This window comes from Dendrobium catenatum, unplaced genomic scaffold (genome assembly GCF_001605985.2).
Source record: "Dendrobium catenatum unplaced genomic scaffold, ASM160598v2 fragScaff_scaffold_365, whole genome shotgun sequence".
NCBI lineage: Eukaryota > Viridiplantae > Streptophyta > Magnoliopsida > Asparagales > Orchidaceae > Dendrobium > Dendrobium catenatum.
The window spans coordinates 335611-355464 of NW_021318827.1; the positions used below are offsets into that span (position 1 = coordinate 335611).

Sequence of the window (19854 nt, forward strand, 5' to 3'; positions counted from 1 at the left end):
ATAATATTGCATCAAGTACCATTTGATCTGTTATAAGTTAACTTAAGCTCGAACTAAAGAATGAACCAAGTGGCACTTATATGCACAAATGTTTGATCTTCCAAATATCCAATTAATAGTCTTCATGCATGTTTGGTCTTATATGCATATTACATATCTCAGTCCAAGTAAACTTTTGAAACAGGTTGGTTCCACTGCCTTGCTATCATGTTTCATAATGTGATGCCACATTTTATCGTTGTGCCAACTAATTTGGAAACATCCACTTCTAAAGTTTTTTTAATTTTTATACATATGCTTTTTGTGTGTTATAAATGACCATCTTATTTTTATTGACTTTAATCTCAAATAAATAAGACATTAATTGGTGTTCATTATCTCTAACACCTATAATATTTTCTATTGAATTCTTTGAATAGAAATGGATTATTGCCTGTACAAATAAGATCATCCACATTAAAAAAATAAAAATTTAAATGTCACTATTCTTTGTCAACTTCATGTAAATTACAATTTCATATGGACGTTGTGTTCTAATATTTTACTTTTAAGTGGGTTTTGATTCTTGCATTTCTGCCCTAGGTGCTTACATCATGCCATGCAAGGCCTTCTTTAACCTATATTCTTTTTATTCATAACCCTTTTCATTATATCTTAAGGGTTGCTTATCGAGCACTTCAATAAAAACATTTAGAAAATTAAATTTTACATTCATTTGAAAATAAGCCTATTACCTTTTGTATCAATAGAAAGTATTAAGAGAATAGTTCCCAATTCCCATGCGAATGATGGAACGATACTTCATTGTAGTAAAGTCTAGCTTTAAGCTTGTATCAGTGATCACCAATCATGCTTTCTATTTTTCAAATTCACTTTGTATTGTTCTTTGTTTTGCATACCCTAATGGCCCTATGTCCTTTGGGAAGAGATGTTAGTTCTCATGTATGATTCTTCCCAAAGGCCTTTTCCCCCTAAAAAATCATATCTTTCATCTTTATGGCATCTATAAATTCTAAATAATCATTATTACAAAAGGACAAACAAGATGCAATTCCTGGGTCTCCTCATAAAGCTCAATTAATCTTGTTGTCTTTTGTGGTATGGGGTTACTTTCTAAATTTGGTGGTGTATAGTTTTGGTGAAGATGGTGGTAAGGGTCTTGATGCTCCATGTGTATCTTCATCTTAAATGACTTTGACTTTCTTGTGTCAACCCCAAGCTCTTATGTTAAATTGCATACATGTACTTATAACAACTTGAATTGTTAAGCTCAAATAATTTATAGGCTCTAGATTTATATCAGAAGAAGATGAGGTTTGAGTGTTCTTCATCTACCTGAGACCTTTAATTGATAGGTATTCAGCTTTTTTCTTGTCTACAGTCCTTGTGTTGTTGTATTTGTCACACTTGATGTGGGACACCAATTGATAATGTATACAAAGAAACCCATCGCTTCAGCCATAATTCATTTGGCATGTTATTGCTTTTAATCATGTTTCACAATTGATTAGAATAATTTGTTTTTTTTTTTCTGCAATGCCCTTTCATTGTGTAGAAAGGGTGCTATTAATTTATGCCAAATTCCATGCTTGCTGTAATTATCCTCAAATGTTTTGGATGCCAACTCTCCACCATGATTTGATCAAATGATTTTAATTGAATAACCAACATAACTGTCGTACATGTCTTGACATATTAAACGCTTTGATTTTCTTTTCAAGTAACTCAATGAATTCTCACTTACATAATCAAATACAATTGAGAAAATAGTGATCCTCGTGAAAATATGCCATGGCAATTGGTCTCCATAAACATTTGTTGTGGAGAGAGGGTGTTATTAATTGATGCCAAACGCCATTGCTTGTTGTAATTATCTTAAAATGCTTTGAATGTGAACTCTCCCCCATGATTGATTGGATGGTTTTAATTGAATTACCAGCATAATTATCGTGCTTTTCTTGACATATTAATGGCTTTTGATTTCTCCTTCAAACAGTTCACTCATGCCTTCCTCGCATAATCAAATATAATTCAGAAATTAGTGTTCCATATGAAAGATGACATGGTAATTGGTCCATAAACATTTGTGTGAACTAATTGAGTGACTTTGTTCAAAAATTTACTTCATATGGAAAATATTTTCTTGGTTGTTTTTAAATAGTGGTGCCATCAGGCCTTAAAAAAAGCTGAGTTGGATGATTTATGAGTATTAATCTATTCACTAATTTTTTACTTGACATGATAGTGTGATTTTTTTTAACTTAAGATGTTCAAACCTAAAATGCCAAAGTCACGAGGCATCTTTTACACGAACTTTCAAACACTTCATCACATCACTAATTATAAAGTAAACATTTTATTAATTTTCATATTTATTATGCGATCAATTCATTTAGATAGCATCTTATCTTTTATGTGAATGTTTTAGCTTTGTCATATAATTACCCCAAGCTTAATATATTTCTCTTTTGTTTGATAAATAATAAACATTTGATATGAACTGGGTATTCCCTCTTTATGGAGTATAAGAATTATTACTTTTCTTTCACAAGAATTTTTTAATAAACACTAAGATTTTGTTCTTCTCTTCAAACTACACAAACATGTTTATGGAGATGTATACATGATTACTCATATCAATACATGAAGATGTATACATGATTACTCATATCAATAACGATTATTTTGTTTTCAATATTCTTCTTTATAGGCAATTAACAAAAAAAAAAAAGACATTCTATTCTTTTCGATAAAGTTAGCAGTTTTCCATCTTCTTTATAGTATTCAGAAGCATAATGGCCAAAATTCTTGAAAGCATAACAACATAATTAAGATATATTTTAGATTTGGTTATTTGGTCTCTATACTTCATTGTCTGCCATTTCAGCTTCTGTTTCCTTCACTATTTCTTTCATGTACTCAATAGAGGAGAGATCCAAACTTGAGACAAAGTTTTAGCAAATGAAAAGAAAAAAAAGCTGAAATGTTAACTTTATTAGAACTTCAAAAATATCTCTAGCCAATTTTGATACAAAAGACCCTTTATATAAATAAGTTTGCAGCTTTCATACCTTTTTCCCTCCCTTCATCTAATGCATTCATAGTACTAAGTGTCATACTCTAAATTCATGATCCAAGATTGTTTGGAACCTTGTTCTTAGACTAAAGTATATTTAGTAAGAATTCTAAAAGTCACTTATATTTTACTTTTGTTGTCTAATTTATCATTTTCCTTTTATTATACATGCCAAACCACCTAAGTTTATTTTTTAACTTTATTTTCAATGGATGCTACTCCTACAATCATTCTTATACATCATTTCTCAATTTATCTTTATAATTTTTGCCGTATGTCCATATTCAAATTCTCATTTATGCCAAACTTGACTTGCTTGTTATTGATTTTTTTTATCACCCAACATTTGGATCTATATAGCATAGCTAGTCTAATTTTTGTATTTTTAATATTTAATTTAAGTCTCCAGAATATCAGTCTGGCTTCATTAAGGGAAAATTATAAAAAAAAATTTAAGTCTCCAGACTATAACTCCAATGCCAGACTATGCCCACGGTATTTCTCCAATATAATTATCATATATTGATTTTAAAAGTTGTATCCTTATTTATGTGCTAGTTCATTTTTGTGATAGATCCAAGATATTTAATTTTATCATTCCTTAGCAATATTTGTTCTAACGACTGACTATTTTAATCGATTCCACGCATTAAAATTGCATATCATGTATTTAGCCTTTCAAAGTCCCTTTTCTTCTAACATTTCTTCCATTTTTTTTAACTTGGAACTTACATCAATTAGGTCTCAGCGTTAGAACAATGACATTTGCAAATAGCAAACACTCTAGTACCTCACTTATAATATATTTTGTAAGTATCTCCATAATTAGTTCATAAATATAAAAACTTGATAACGATCCTGCTATTGTCTTATTGGATACCTATATAATGAATGATATAATCTTTTAGGATATTTATATCATGAAAATATCATCAGCTACTAGTCCCTCACAAATTTGGCCTGTTTGTATGTGACTTTGACGAATTGAGGGGTTATGGATGAGAGATCATGTCTTGGGTTGGGGATGAAAGCGCCCCAAAGGAAGGCAGAGGTATAAAGGTTTCTTGGAGCCAGTATTAGTTTTAAGGTATTGAGTGACTAAAACTTGCTAATGATGCTTCGGAGCTTCTTTTTTCTAATATTTACTGAACTTTCTTCTAATGTTTTTTGGGGTCTGACTGCACTTGCTTGCATTAATCTCAGCTAATTGTACCTATGTTTTCGAATGCTAAAACTTAGTTATTCATAAAGGTATATATTTTGATCAAGAACGGTTTATTATATCGATTTTTGTACCTTATGCTAATATTTTGTGTTAACATTCTTTATTTTCCGATCCTTTTTGGGTGCAAGGATGCATAGCAGGTAAAGCTTATTTTAATATTATTATTATTTTGCTTATTATGTTTCTTGACCGCACATCTTATCAGCTAACTCATGTTGGTCCTAAGAAAGCCTTGCAAATACTGTCAGTTCAAGTCATACTGTCATAGTGACTTGGTCAATGTTTCTCAATATTTATTCACTTACAATTCACTTTTGCCTCATTTCAATTCCTTCTTTTTCAACCTTTTGTATGTTGGGATTTGGGAGATACATGTTACTTTGTTTATTAGGTTTAAGAAGGAAAAAAGGGATAGAATTAAGATAAATTATGTAGATTTTGTGGAGGAAAACATACATAAACTGAAGGAAACATTACACGCAGCATCCAGGAGAAATGGATGGAGAAGGATTCATAATGTTGAACTCAAATAATTGGGATGAACTGATTTTGATGATGATGATGATGGATGCCCTTGTGACTTTTGATTTTATTCATGACAACTAGGTACAATGCGATAATAATGGAAGCTCTTACAGTGCTTCATGAACCCAATGGATCTGAAATTGGTGCAATTTGCAAATACATCGAGGTTAGCTGCATAGTACTTTATCTAGATGACATTTTTTCCACTCCTGAGTACTCCTTTATTTGTTTTTCCATTGCTCTTGCTTTTAATATGATTCTTGAGTATCTTCAATGCTATAGTCTATTTGAACAAAGAATACTAAATTTCATGATTTATTTTTATTTTTATTTTTTATTTTTTGCTTTCATATTTTTCTTTGGTGACATGTTTGCAACCTTATTAACGTAGAACGTATCAAAGTCTTGGGTTTTAATGCGATTTCAATGTAAATAAAAACAAAATTAAATGCAATACAAGGTTGAATGAATTTTTTTTAGTCTCATTTATGGTGATGCATTGATATGCATTGATATGCATTAATTTGCATGCAAAGATCATCTAGAAGCAAGGCATCTAGCACAATTATGTACTAAGATTGATGCCTAAAGAATAAAGTAATAATGCTTTGTAAATTGGATGGATTTTTCATTGTGGAAGAATCACTGCTTAAGATGAGCTCATAATATCATAGCGTGGTATTAAGGATTCATAGTATGCAAGAAATCATACAATCATTACTACTAAACAAGGAATTCATATATGCTCTTTCATCTATGAAATTCAATTTTACATAATATTGTTTGTAAAAATGTTGGCTCTTTTCTCATACAGTTTGTCATTTTATTTGACGTTTTTATCATGTGATTAGCGCTTTTAGTTTTGAAATATTGAAGAAAAACGTGAATGTTCTTATCTTAATCAACCCTTTCCAAATTACCTTTGATCCATCTTTTTTTCTGTTATTTTGACATTAATTTAATACATCCATCTTATTGATATATTTTCAAGTCTTCATTCTACATAGTCAAATTATATAAATTTAATTTTCACCATCTTATATTTGATAGATGTCACAATTGCATATCTTTAAATTAATAATTTTAAAACTTAATCTTCTTAATTTCACTACACCCATGTTAACATTCTAAATTTTGCAACACTTTACTTTTTTAATTAATAACTATTGATTAACATTCTGATCCATAAAACATGATTAGCCTGATTACAAATTTGTAAAATGTACTTTTAATTCACTATGATGTTCCTTTTGACATCATACCGCCCGGTTGCTCTCCACTTTTACATCTAGCTTCAAATCTAGAACTTATATCATAATAAAATAGAGAAATATTTAGCGACTATTGTAATAAAGTGATAAAAATAATGAAAAATTAGTGGAGAAATCACTCAAGATAAGAAAGTGAAATTTTATATATTTATAATAACTCCAAATTATTAAATTCTAATATATTATAAGCATATTTTACATTGTCTCTTTTTCTCAAATGAGCTAACTGAAATATTAATGAGTCGATTAGGGTTTGTTCAAACTTGACTCATTAGCTTATTGAGCTCATCTCATAAGCAATTTATTGAGCCGAGCTTAAGCTGACTCTTGAGTTGGCTTAGTTCAGTTACACCTTAATATGCATAGCCAACATCTTCATTCTTCTTTTAGGATTATCTTTTAAGTAATGAAGAATTCGATAGACATCCTAGTGGTGAACGTTCCTCTGAGCATGCCTGGATTAACTTATCACAATCGGAGCGTAAAGGCATATTCAGCTTCATTTATGTAAAATAAGTTTTCCCACTAACCTTTTATGCATTTTTGTATTTACCATAGGGCCTTAGTTTACTTCAAGTTTATGATTTCAGTCAATTCGTGTCTAAGTAAGTTACAAGCCATCTTTCCTTTTTTTTTTTCCCTTCTATAGATTAGGATAGAAAATTAAGATCATTTGATATAAGTAAGCAACCTCAATTCCTAGAAAATAATTGGAATTTTGTAGTTGTTTTTATCTGAAATTCTCTGATCAAATATTGTTTTATAGATTTTGTCTCATAAATTTCTTGTTTCAATTATATCAGCATACATGAATAATGCCATGACTCCCCTTGTATATGAGTACTAAATGAATAAGGTGTCACCCTCTTAACTTATAACTAGTGACCATAATTATTTTTTAGGATCTACCACACAAAGCTCTAGGTGAATATTTGATATCATACATTGCTCTTCTTAGGCTTCATTTGGGATGGCTTTCTTACTGCTTTCTAAAGCTGTTTTTTAGTACAAATATTTTTTGAAAGCAAGAAAAAAACAGTGGTCTAAAGCTAACACAAACGAAGCCTTAGTTTTTTTACCTTGTAAGTTTCAAGACTTCTCCCAAATTTAAGGGAAATTTCGTATAGATTTCCTTTTCTAAATTATTATGAAGGAATGCATTTTGAACTTCAAACTATTGCAAATCCCAATAAAAGTTTATAGCCAGGGATAATAAGACTTTCTGTATTCATCTTTGCAATTGGAGTAAATATCTTTTGGAATTTACTGCACATGTTTGAGTGTATTCTTTCTCTATTAATCTTGCTTTATATCTTTCAAGGGCTCATCAACTTTATATTTCATTGTAAACATTTATTTTCACCCTATGAATTTCTTTCCTTGAGTCAACTTGATGATCTGCCGGATTTTGTTCTTCGCCTAGGCTTCCATCTCCACTCTTTGGGATTTGCTGTGGACAGCAGTTTTTCCTTTGGATCCTCTTGGTTTTGGTGTGAAACACTTGGAAATCCAAGTGTTTCCTATCACAATGCCTCTGATAATATTTTAGAGATTGAAGTGGTGTTTAGGTTCATAAGAAAATCTGTGATGATGAAAATGTCTCAAATCATACTTTGTGAGATTGAGAGGGTGCTTGGTAAACTCCATTTTGTTTTTCTTAAATTGTAATTGATAAGTCGGTATCATCACTTTCATCTTTAGGTTTCCATCGGGAGGTGGGCTCAGAAATTGTAATTACCTCATTTTCAAGATTTGGGGAAGGTTCTTGACCTATATTGCTTTAAGAATTGGAGCAATCAATCTTGAATACACCTGTTTATATCTCTAAGTGCATGATTTGGGATTTTTGAGTTATGAGTGTGAGGAAATAATTCAATTTCTTCTTGAGGGGGGGATGTGTGGGGACAATGTTGTTACGAGTTGATAAAGATGTGGATGAGAAAAATGGGCCCAAAGAAGAGGTTTCTATCATCATATTTTATAATAGAACTCCCCCTGAAAATAATGTTGGGCAAATAAAGGTCTTCTTCTTTAGAAGTACAGCAACATAAACTAATAATTTTAATAAGTTGATGGTCGTAAAGATACACTTGCTCCGAGGTTAAGCTTTCCTCTATTATTACTGTGCACATTTAAAAAAAAAAAAAAAAACTGTGCACAAAAATGGTAAAAGTTAAAACCAAATATTTCTGTAAGATTGTTTGTGATGATCAATTTGAGATAAAATTAAGAGAGTACTTTCATTGATGTTTTGAACTTTGGAACTTAAGTTGTCTATATATAATGTGACTAGTTGTAATGACTACCTCTTCCTAATGATATTGGACATTACATTTGAATAACAAAGCTCCAGCTGCGACTAGTTAGTAACTATTTTTTTCTTTTTGTAACACCATTTTGTTAAAGAATTTTAATATATGAAGATTCATGAATTATGTCTCCCTTATGAAAATATGGTGAAAATACTTGATTAAAGTAGTCCTTAGTATTACCAGATATGTTTTTTTTTTTTTTTAAATTTATTTTCACCCTAAGTTATTTCATGATCTATTATGTAAAGTAGAAAGGATGTTACTCACGTCAGATTTTAATTTATAAGAAAATCGGGATAATTTAGTGTAATTATTGATAAAAGAAACAAATCATTGTACATTTTACATCATGAATAGTAGAATGGCCCATGTGCTACAATGAATCAAGTAAAAAGGAAATATAAATTCTCTTAGTTCTAGTTGGAATCAAGTAAAAGGAAATATAAATTCTTTTGTACTAATTGGGGAAGATGCACGATTTTGTTTGCAAATTCACAAATGTCATAATTAAAAGATTTAACATCAACTCCTTTAAAAAAAGATGAAAACATAATTTTTAAATTCCTAATTAAGGACAACCAAGACGATGTGATATAGAATCTAATGAGATAACTTGATTGGGTCCCTTGGGGTGTTGGTGAAGTGTTATATGAGTATTGGGGGAAAGGAAATTAAGGGTTTTGGACTGCTTTGGGGCTGGAACTTTTAGGACGTGAAAAGTCAAATTTGTTAGTAAAAAGGATGGGAACTCTAGATCAATTGTTTGGGATGCTGGGGAATTAATGGATGTATTGCAAAGGGCTTTGGATTAATGATTATAGAATTTTATATTTTTTAAATCTCATTACTTTTAATAATAAATTGCCTCAATTTATTGGGTTGTTGGACAAGACTTCTTGTGTTTAATGGTGAGTGAAGGCCTTGAAAAGTCAAATTTGTTACTTTGTAGTTTTAGTATTCTCATATCCAAATATACACAAATTCTCAAATCTCAACCTTTTACTCTTAATAATTATTTGTTCTTCAATGGCAATGAAAAATATGAGAATTAATTCACATGATAACTCAATGGTTTCTACTAGAAATAACCTTTAGAATTTAAAATAGTGAAAATCATGTAACTAATTAAAAATCAGTCACTTGTATAAATTTTGGATTTATCAAACTTGAAATTAATCAATCTTTTGTTGAAACCAATATTGAGTGTTAGAAAAAGATATCATGAATTAGGAAAGTTATTGAATCAGGCATCATGTTTGTATATGGAGATAACCTATTCTGGAATGTTCAGTCTCCCAACTTATCAAGAAGTATACTAGAAGAATATAAATAACTTGATTGAGTTTGCATGCCTCTAATCCCCTTCTTCTAATCACAAAGTCCCCTTGGGCTTAAAGTTAATAAATAAAAGTCAGCAGTAATGATCCCCTAATTTGAAAGGTATAACTTCTGCTGAGACCCTGCGCCAGAGATAAGATTCCACCAAATCTCTTCAATCCGCTAGACAACCTGCAAGACAATATTCCTCTAAAACTCGGTCATACCGGGAATCTAGGAAAGAAAAGAAACCTATGGATCACTTTAGTCACATGATAGTGGACCATTCATCACCGCTAAAGCCAAAACCCGTTAGAACTATGCAAATCCTAAAACAGCTTCTAAGTCAAGTTAGTCATAGAACAAAGTCTTCAATTCATCTGGCTGTGAACAGTAACAACCACCCAAAAGTAATCACAGAAGCCTCCAAAATACGACGGCAAAATCAACCCAAATCACTATGCTATTCTTGAGATTGAACTCTTAAATTTTGATTATGTTGGATGCATGTGTAGGCTTTTTTTTTTCATGGCGTACACAATTGCTAACTCAAGCATAATATTATCCTCAAGCTGCTAATAAGGATGATGAAATTCAGAATCTCAAAATTCTTGAAATAGAGTATTAACTAAATAGAATAACCCAGAGATAGTTGCTCTAATAATTTATTAGTGAAATTTGATTTCTTTATATCACAAGCCAAGCCTAGGCGAACAGGTTAAAACATATATCATCATCATATTCCTGAGCAGGCTCTTCTTTTCTTTCTCCTTTGCAGCAGTTGGAGCTACAGCAACCCACAGATTAACTAGGATCCTTCAATTGCTCCTTGATCTTCTCTGCCTATGTGTATGCATGATTAATCATGGAATTGAAACTAGGAATTTTTTTTTAAGCATTGATGTACATGTGAGATGCAACAGAGTGGGATATGAGAGTGCCAGGGAGAATGAAATGACTATAGAAAGGCCTGTTGATGAGCTACTCGTTGCTCGATTCGATTAAAGCTTGTTTGTGATCGTTTAACTACTAAACAAAGAAACTTGAACAACATTTTTATTACTCGATCTTTAAATAAATAAGCTTGAACACTAATGTGTTTGGTTCATTTATGTTCACGAACAACATCATTTGAAGGTAGTGAACAAGCTCGACATTAAGCTCGATTCATGTTCGATTTAGAACTCGTGAATAAGCTCTATAAAAAATATTCATATAGATTAATCATATGAAATTTTCACTTTACCTTTTATTAAAAAATTAATTTCATTTTATTTTATACCTTTAATAGAATGATTTTGTTCAAGAACAAAAGACGTTTCACATTTGTCAATGTTTGCTAGATTGTTTGTTTAAGATGTTCTTGAACAAATTTAAGATAAATCGTTTATTCGTGAACGAGCTCATTTGGTAGCTTGAAAATACTAGTTATGTATATATATTCATGACCTTACTCATTTGATAGCACAAGAATACTCATAGAATTGTTCATGAACATGCTTGTTTGATAGTGTAAAAAAATTTGCTAAATATGTTTATGAACAAAGCTTGTTAATTAAGGCTTATTTGTTTAAAGTTCGATAAGCACTAAACGAATCAAACATGAACCGAACATGAACACCATTAATTTAAACGAACCAAACATGAACACAAACAATAAAGCTCGAATCAAACACAAACCAAACTTGAACAAGCTAATAATAAACAAACTCAAACATGAACACTCACATACTCGGCTCGGTTCGGTTCGTTTGCAGCCCTAGTTGGATCAATCAGTTGGACTAACAAGCGCTAACTATTCTAGCTTATAATATGTGGCATATGATTTTTATAGTTAAGTGGACTAGACTAATATATTGTTCTCTGTTGAACCATGTGAATTGGCTGACCGGTCTGACCTTTACAATATTGTATTTAGCTGAGCATTCTTGACAAGATGACTCTAGATTGCCTTGCGTTGATTTCCTATAATTATGTTTATCAAATATTGATTAATTTTATCTTACAAATATTTAGGAGACTTTCTTTTCTTGGTACATTGATTGTCTTTTTTTTTTTTATATGAAAAAATAACTTGATATTTTTCAGCAAAGAATGGAGATACCTTCAGGTTTTAGAAGGTTATTAGGTTCAAAACTGAGAAGACTCGTTGCACAAAATAAGATCGTGAAGGTAATTTCTCTCCCAGTACACTGTAATATTCTTCCTTGATTATGATACTTGTATAGTGTACTTTTTAATTCGAAGTTTCATTGTCATGGGCTTAGCACTTAACACCATTAGTTTTTTGGATGATGAATTATTCTCTTTCATTCTTTAACTTGTACCAATAAAGTACATATAATGCACTCAATTAGATGGATTTGAAAATGGTATGAGAACCACTATTAGTTCATTTTTTTATTCACCAGTGTTTTAATAAATATGATAGTTTTGGTGTTAATTGGTATTTGTATATTTGTATGTAAATTGATGTGAATCCCAAAGCCTACAACAACAACACAACAACAACAACATCAAGCCTTTATCCCACTACATGGGGTTGGCTAGATGAATCTTTTTTCTCCATTGTATCCCGTTAAGAGACAAATTCTAATTTAAATCTAATAAAGAAGGGTCATTTCTAATATTTTAGTCTACATCTACCTTTCTTAGCATAAACCATGATCCCAATGTCTGCAATCATAAAAATGCAACCTGTTTGTGTTACGATGTTAAGTTTAAAATTTGAGCTTTAAGTAAATAAAATTTTGAAATTGTATTTAAAATTTGAATTTGTTTTGAGCTTTGGTGACAATTAACTGATTGAGTCGTTGGTAGCCAATATTCACATGCTTATGTTGATACGTTATTCCTTAAGTCATGGTTTGCTATTGTGGTTGGAGGCTTATTTTATTAGAGTTCTTCTGTTGGGTTTTTAGCCTTGGGTAATCTAGTATCAGGAGGCTTCTAATGCGACTTTATGGTTATGTTGACAAGCAGCTTCAGCTATAACTTTACAACATTCTAGTTGGCTTAGTGTTTTTTTTTTATAGTTTCATGAGTCTTTAACATTTGAATTTGTATTGAGTTTTAGTTATAATTAACTAATTGAGTCATTGGGCGTCCATATTTGCGTCCCTATGTTGATATCTTATTCTAAAGACATGGTTTACTATTGTGGTTCAACCATATTTTATGTTGGAGACTTATTTTATTTGAGTTCTTATGTTGGGTTGTTGACCTTGGGTAATCTAGTATCAGGAGGCTTTTTATGCGATAAGTATGGTTATGTTGGCAAGAGGCTTCACCTATAACTTTTACAATTCTATAGTGATAGGAAATACTTGTTTGCACAACCAAATCTACCCAAAAATAAGCACTACAGCAGGGAAACTGCTGTTCACAGCAGCAATTCAGCCAAAAACAGTGAAAACACAAGGAAAACGGAGAGAGATCTTGTAGAGAAACCAATAGAGCACTTGTATTTCACTAGTAGATGAATAAAAACAGCAAGATACAATTGATCCTCAATTCGAGAGGAGGATCGATCTCTCCCAAATCTCTAGACGCCGCTAGAGCCCAAAGAAAACCTAAATCTAAGAGATCTCAAATTTCAACCAAATTCAAGATACTCAAACCCTAGGAAAACCAACTATTTAATGCATACCAAATCAAAAGGAATCCTAAACAGTCCCTAACATTCAAATTTGTCTCTTAAACCCCCAAAAAATCCTTCCTAAAACGCTCCGTGGAGCTTGCGTGCGGCGGCTGACGGAAGAGCGGAGACTCGCCCGTTCTCCCGTGGACCGGTCCCGCGTGGACCGGACTGGACCGGTCTACATCTAACATTAGTTGGCTTAGTTTTTTTTTAGTTTCATGAATCATAGTGTTAATGCTAGGGTTTGCGTTAGGTAGTCGACAGCCAGCGTAAAATTGTCGAATAATTAATACATGAATATTAAAAATTTGGTAATGCTAGGGCGTCCCCTGGAACGAGCGCTGTATGGCCTGAATACAATGACAAGTGTGCAAGGGCCGCTCTTGCACCGGCGCCCGGGTCGTGTTTAAATAGGCAAAGGGTTCCACATCAAAGACGGATGTGGGCAAAGAGCTAGTCCATGATACTAAAATTAGGATAGAACTTGAATAATAAGTTCCCTTACCATGAAAATTAATTGAATTAATATAATATTATAATTCATAGGAAATAAATATTTTGTGCATTCAGGAAACTAGATGGTTGAAGAGAAGGCTAAGGAAATTGATAGTTAGGATTTAAACTTTGGTATTCGCGGTAGGAGTCTACTAGAAATGTGTAGTGTTATTATAGATAGAATTTGAAAGGATAATGTATAAAAATTAATAGATTGGAGATAAATTATCTTTAAGATTGTTGTTGATTGATAAGATTGTTAATTTTAAGTGCTTATGCTCCTCAAGTAGGTTGGATATGAGTTTCTAAATTAAATTTTTGGAATGACTTAAAGAATTATGCAGAAGATACCTCTAGAAGAAAGAGTTTTTATTGGAGAAGATTAAATGGAACATGTTGGTAGAGTGGTAGATGATTTTAAAAGCATTTATGGTGGCTATGGATTTTGGAAACAACAAATGAAGGTGGCAAAATCATATTGATTTTTGTTTAGCTTATGATTTTTCAATTGCTAAACCTTATTTAAGAAAAAGAATGAGCATTCTCATCACTTATAAAAATGGATTATAGTACAACCCAGATTGACTATTTTCTTATAAGAAAATTAGATCGTTTAGATTACAAAGATTGTAAAGTATTCCGAGTGAAAATTTTGTACCCAACATCGATTATTAGTTTTGACTTTAAGATAAAGGGGCAGATAATAAAAAAAATAAAGTTAAACGGATATTCTAGGATTAGATGAGAGCATTTAAATTAACAAAAATATTTTTGCAGATAAGATTTAGATCTTAAATTTATCTATGTACGAGATGCTAATGTTATTGTGGGAAAAAGTGCTAGGTTATAAAATATTGCAAAAGATGTACTGAGTATCAAAGGGAAAACTCATATAAGTAAAAATAGTTTGGTGCGGAATCAAAATGTGCAAGAAAAGATTAAGAATAAAAAAAATTTGTTATAAAAATTGGTTTAATTTTAAAAATTTGATAATTGGGAAAGATATAAGAGAGCTGTAATGAATCTAAAAAGTAATATGCGATGCAAAGACCTTAGCTTTAGTGATTTATATAAAGATTATATACTAAGGAGGGAGAAAATATATGTATAAGTAGTCAAGCAAAGAGATAGAAGTTGTAAGGATTTAGTTCAAGTGAAGTGATTAAGGATGAAGATCAAAAAAACTTTTCTTAGAAGATGATATTCACGAAGGTGGATAAGTATTTTTGCTAAACTTTTTAATGAAAATTATGAAAATAAGATTGACTAATAGAACCTTAGCACCCTAATGAAAATAAAGATTTTTGTTTTTATCGGCGTATTAATAAAACGAAGTTAGAGAGGCTTTAAAGAAAATAAAGGGTGGTAAAGCTTTTTGGACCTGATGATATTCCAATAAAGGTGTGGAAATGCTTAGGAGCTGAAGGAATGTCTGGCTTCTTAAACTTTTTAAATACTATTTTGAAGACTAAAAATATGTCAGAGAGTGGAGAATGAGTGGTTAATTACCTATTTTTAAGAATAAAAGGTGATGCACAAAAAATGTGCGAATATAGGGAATAAGTTAAGTCATACTATAAACTATGGGAGCGAGTTATGACATATGCGGCGTGATACTTAATGTTTCTTCAAAAATCAATGATCAGCCGGTAGGTCGACTTATGGAAGCCATACATTTATTAAGAGGTTTGGTGGAGAAATATAGAGAAAATAAGGAGAGTTCTTGATTTAGAAAAAGCATATGATAAAGTTCCAAGAGAAGTGCTATGGAGAGTTCTTGAAAAGAAAGGAGTTAATAATGCTTATATTCAAATCATTAAAGATATGTATGCATGAGCTATTACTTGTGTTCAAACACTAGGTGGTTTGACCAAGTTTTTCCCTATTTCGGTTGGGTTACATCAAGGATCAGCCTTAGCCCATATCTTTTTGCTTTAGTCATGTATGTTCTCACTAGACATTTGCAAGAGGATGTACCTTGGTGTATGCTTTTTGCTAATGATATTCTTCTTGATGATATTCTTCTAGTTGATAACACATCTAGAAGTTGTTGAGGGAATTTTCTTGGATAACAAATATGATGTAGGATAAATGAGATTTAAGCTAAAATGAGTTGCAAAGAGGTACAAAGATTTCACTTCAAATTTTTAGGTATTCACATTGGCTATAATAAATATTTTACCCGTGGATTCACTTGGCAACTATTGACTCAACAAGTAACGAATTATGATAATGCTAAGAATTCTAACCATATAATAGTAAAAATGTATAGTGTTTAGTAAAGAGTAGGCTGGCCATGGTGGATTTAAAACGAATAGTCCATCATGATGATCTTATTTTTTTCTTGGAAGTCCTTTAGGAGTTGCACGCTCATTTTCTTTGGGTGGGAAGCACGCAATGTTAAAATAGAAACAATGCATTTTTTTTCTCATTCATAAGCAAGTACTTTACATATCAAGAGACTCTGTTGAAAGAAATATGAAACCAAAATTTATACCTCACACTCTTTTAAAGAGAAGCATAATACTAAGTTAAGTGTTGCAGAGATGAGGATGCTTAGGTGGATGAGTGGCTTTACCCTTAGAGATATGATACGAAATGAGCATATACGTGAAAAGGTTGGAGTAGCTCCAGTGGAAGATAAGATTAGAGAGAGTTGCCTTAGATGGTTTGGTCAAGTTAAACGGAGGCTTTCTGATAATCCGGTTAATAAAGTTGAGGTATTAGATTTGACTTATGTTAAGAAAGGTAGAGGTAGACCTAAGAAGGCTTGGTTAGAAAATATTAGAAATGATATTTCTTTAGTAGATTTAAATGAGAATTTGGCTTTTAACATGACATAATGGCGAAAAAGAATTCATGTAGCCGACCCCACGTAGTGGGACAAAAGCTTGATATTGTTGTTGTTGTACTCTTTTAAACCTACCAGTAAATTCATATATGGCATCAAATCTAAGAATATACAGGTCAAACATGGCTCATGACAAAGAGATGATCCAATACACATAGGCCAAAATACAACATGACGTTAACCTGACAAGCACGGGTCCATCAAAATAAAAATATAGAAAACATTACATACAGTCAGATGTTTCAGGTTCATGAGAATAAAATGCAAAGACTTGTCCTAAGTACGAGCAGGGTTCGCCTTCCTCATATTGGATGTTGTGGTGTGGGGTTATGTTCATGATTTCCATCTGTTTGGTTATCTATATTTGAAACCTTGCCTTAAACTCATGAGATGTCTGCTGGATTAGGAGGGTGAGGTGCTCTACATTCTCTTGCAAAATGAGTGATATCATCCTTTGTATTACGATTTGAAACTTGATATGGATGCACTCTTTGAGTAGACATCTTGAAAATATCAAAACAACTTGATTTGAAGCAGAAATTTTGTTAGTGCTCTTGGGGTTTTTGGTGCTTTTGAAGTTCTAGTTGGCAGAATAAGAGAAAGTTATAGAGATATCGAGTTGATCAAAATTGACAACTTAAAAATCGTATTAGAAATGACAAAAATATAGCCAATATACAAAGCTGTGATAGGAGATCAATAAGTGTAGAAATTTGATATGCTCTTTTTAAAGTTATATGCAAATGCAATGAAATTAAAACATAATTACAGAATTAAATGAAGTGATGATCTGCAATTTCTTACTTGGCTTTGATAAATCGTTGATAAGCTAATAATAATGAATCTAACAACACAATCTAATGCCAACAAAAAAGAAATCAACACATGAGAAGAAGTTTTCAAGAAAATATACTTTATTTTGATATCAAATATGAAAGTGAGTTGCAAAGAGATCCAAAGATTTCAATTTAATTCATTAGGAAATTATATGAGATATAATAAACCTTTTACTGGTGGATTTACTTGGCAATAGATGATTCAACTAGTAATGAACTATGATAATGCAAGTGATTATGCTAACTAACTAAGAATAGCCATTTAATAGTAAAGTTGGACAATGTTCAGCAAAGAGTGGACTAGCCATGGTGGTTTTAAAACTATAAGTGGCAGAGTGAGGTAATTGAAGCTAACCTCAATGAATAGTTATTCGTTATGATGATCTTGTTCTTTTCTTGGAAGTCCTCCATGAGTTGTGAGCTCACTCTTAGTCATCTTCTTTGGGTAGGAAGCACGTTATGTGACAATAGAAGCAATGTGGGTTTTTCTTATTCATAAGCAAGTGCTTTACATTCAAGAGAAACTTTATTGTAGGTCTAAGAGATAAATACCAAATTTTATACCTAACACTAAATTTAAATCTACAAGTAAATTCATATCTTCCATCAAACTAACCTAATAATATAAAGGTTCAACATGGGCCATGATGAAAAAATGATCTAACACACATAGGCCTAAATACAACATGAATAAAAACTGACAACATAAGGGTCCATCAAAATAGAAGTATAGAAAAAAAAAAAATTAAATGCAATTAGACATGTCTTAGGACTTAGGCACATGATAAAATACAAAGACTTGTTCTAGATACGAGAACTACACTCTACGATGATGATGACTATGGCAACTAAAATGCTCTGCATCGGCTCATGGGTCAAAATCGTCTAGTTGTGCGGGTAATTGCATTGGATCACGTAACTGCACATTTGCCGTCATCGCCCAACTGCAGGAAAAATTATTCTGTTGTCCGGAGCCCAATGAAAATGCGCCACGTCAACTCCTGTTTAGTATAGCGGCTCAGACTGCTCGGTACCGGATGACGTGGCTGATTCGTCTCTAGATGATAAGCTGCGTCTGGTGTCCGCACAGAATAATTTATCCAACTGCAAAGGACCTAGACCAACATCTCATAAAGCCTTGTAAAAAAAAAAACTCGGTATGATTCTTTTTGTTTTACACAAAGTTTTCACCCATGAACTGGAATGCAGGGTCCAAAGGGATACCAGCTCAAAGAACCTTCCTTCGCAACAAAAACTCCCACACAAAAGCAAAAGGAACCAGCCAACCGCTCGAAGCCGCCTCAAGCTTCTGGCTTTACTAAACCTTTAGATCCAGTTGAGGAAGCCGCAATCACTGCTGCGTACAAAATAGCTGACGCAGAAGCCAAAGCATTTCTGGCTTCTGAAGCAGTGAAGGAGGCAGAAAAGATTTCGAAGATGGCAGAGGAAACGGATTCATTGCTCATGTTAGCAAAGGAAATATTCGAAAGATGTAAGCTTTTGTGCCTTCTTTTCTTTAGATTGAATGAATAAGCTCGCATTCTTCTTCGATTACAAGTATCTTTTGTTGAAAAAATTGCAGGTGTACGCGGTGAAATAGTAACCATGGCTTAGGCTGCCTGCTTCTTGTAAATTTACCATCTTCCTTATTGGTTGACTTGGAATCTGATTTTTGCAAGCATTTATGTTACTTGCATCTGAGTCATTTAAAAAAAATATTTGTCACCAAATGTGTATTATTAGTAGAATGTTGATATCTTAATGCATTTGCTGAAATTTTAATTTTTATTTCAATGATTTAGAATGATTAAGTTCTAGTTTAACAAATATGGATTGTAGAGAGGTTATGGCTTCTTGTGAAGTGCTTATCTCTATTAGAAACTATGCGGTAGAACATGGAGACTAAGGTTTTGTTTGGGATTACTTTTTCACTATTTCTCGAAGCAATTTTTTAGTATAAAAATTAAAATTTTTGCGCTAGAAAGTTGCTTCAAGAAGCAGTAAAAAAGGCGTCCCAAACGAGGACTTTCATTTGGGAAAGCTTTTTATTGCTTTATAAAATAATTTTTTAATATAATTTCTTTGAATTATAAAATTTTATATTAAAAAACTGTTTTAGGAAGCAGTGCGAAAGCTGTTCCAAATGAAATATAAGTTGTGTCATTGCAAAGGTCAGATGGAACTTAGGGGTTTTGGTTCAACGCAAGTGCATTCTTGAGTGGTGGCTCTTTCTAGTAGACTATGCTTTTTGTATTGTTATCATTGACGAAGCATTTGCTAATTACGATCAAACACTCAAAAAAAGA

General features: G+C 32.0%; 1 protein-coding gene across 1 annotated transcript in view; it reads left to right on the forward strand.

Annotated features, from left to right (window-relative positions):
- The window catches only part of LOC110113885 (single myb histone 4), a 29998-nt gene extending 10662 nt beyond the window's left edge, over positions 1–19336 (forward strand). The window contains exons 3-6 of the mRNA XM_020846594.2: positions 4908–4992; positions 11815–11898; positions 18758–19040; positions 19131–19336. Coding sequence (XP_020702253.1) covers positions 4908–4992; positions 11815–11898; positions 18758–19040; positions 19131–19162 — 484 coding nt within the window. The 3' untranslated portion in view covers positions 19163–19336. The remainder of the gene's footprint in view (positions 1–4907; positions 4993–11814; positions 11899–18757; positions 19041–19130) is intronic.
- The last annotated feature ends 518 nt before the right edge of the window (positions 19337–19854 follow it).